We start from the raw sequence: 839 nt of genomic DNA on the forward strand, positions 1-839 counted from the left end.
ACGACCCTCAGATTGCGAGTCGAGTGCCTTAATCACCTGGCCATGACTTAATAAGTAGATGTGTAAAAACAGTATAGGTGATTTGCTATGTTGATATTTAGGTTTGCTTAATATGATTGGAAGTTATTATTATATAAATCTCCTTTGATTCTTCTGCTTTAGTTATGATTTTCTGCCCAATGGAAACATAATTTATTTCAAACTATTTTGACACATCCATCAGTTAAAAATGGGATTCAAATACAAACAATGTTATTTTAGCTTTAACCCTTTTTACAACTCAAATTTAGTTAAACCACATTAAGATATATTCTTATTAATTTCACATAATTCATGAAAAAAATACTGTACCTCTGAGAGTTTTGTTAGAGTAGCTGGTATTCTATGCTCTGTTAGAGATTTCTGATAGTATGTCTTTGCATTATACAAATCACCTTTCTTTGAATATGCTCCACCCATTCGAGCATAGGCCCTAAAGTAAAAAAAAACTTTTCTTTAATAATGAATTTAAAATAAAATTCTTCTAATGAATGAAAGTTAAGTTATATATATATATATTGTTAAACAAGACCATGTCTGTAGGTTTACTTTCTTCTTAGAATTCTTCTCAAGAAGTCGATAAGCCGTCTTAACATTGTTAGAACAACGGGTAAAAGTTGTAGATAATGATGAGTTGGCTAGATACCACCACCTGCTTACCCATACCTATAAATATCCACCAACAGTAATTACAATTCACACAACATTCAGCCTTGATAATGAAGGCGAACCCCATTCGAAACACGCCGGCCCACCCCTCCCTATCTCCAACTTTTACCCGTTGTTCTAACAATGTTAAG

At 32.7% G+C, this 839-nt stretch overlaps 1 protein-coding gene across 1 annotated transcript in view; it reads right to left on the reverse strand.

Moving 5' to 3' along the window:
• LOC106462426 (stress-induced-phosphoprotein 1-like) overlaps positions 1 to 839 on the reverse strand; it is an 87,980-nt gene that overhangs the window by 48,967 nt on the left and 38,174 nt on the right. The window contains exon 4 of the mRNA XM_013922352.2: positions 352 to 472. Coding sequence (XP_013777806.1) covers positions 352 to 472 — 121 coding nt within the window. The remainder of the gene's footprint in view (positions 1 to 351; positions 473 to 839) is intronic.

This window comes from Limulus polyphemus, unplaced genomic scaffold (genome assembly GCF_000517525.1).
Source record: "Limulus polyphemus unplaced genomic scaffold, Limulus_polyphemus-2.1.2 Scaffold1163, whole genome shotgun sequence".
Classification (NCBI taxonomy): domain Eukaryota; kingdom Metazoa; phylum Arthropoda; class Merostomata; order Xiphosura; family Limulidae; genus Limulus; species Limulus polyphemus.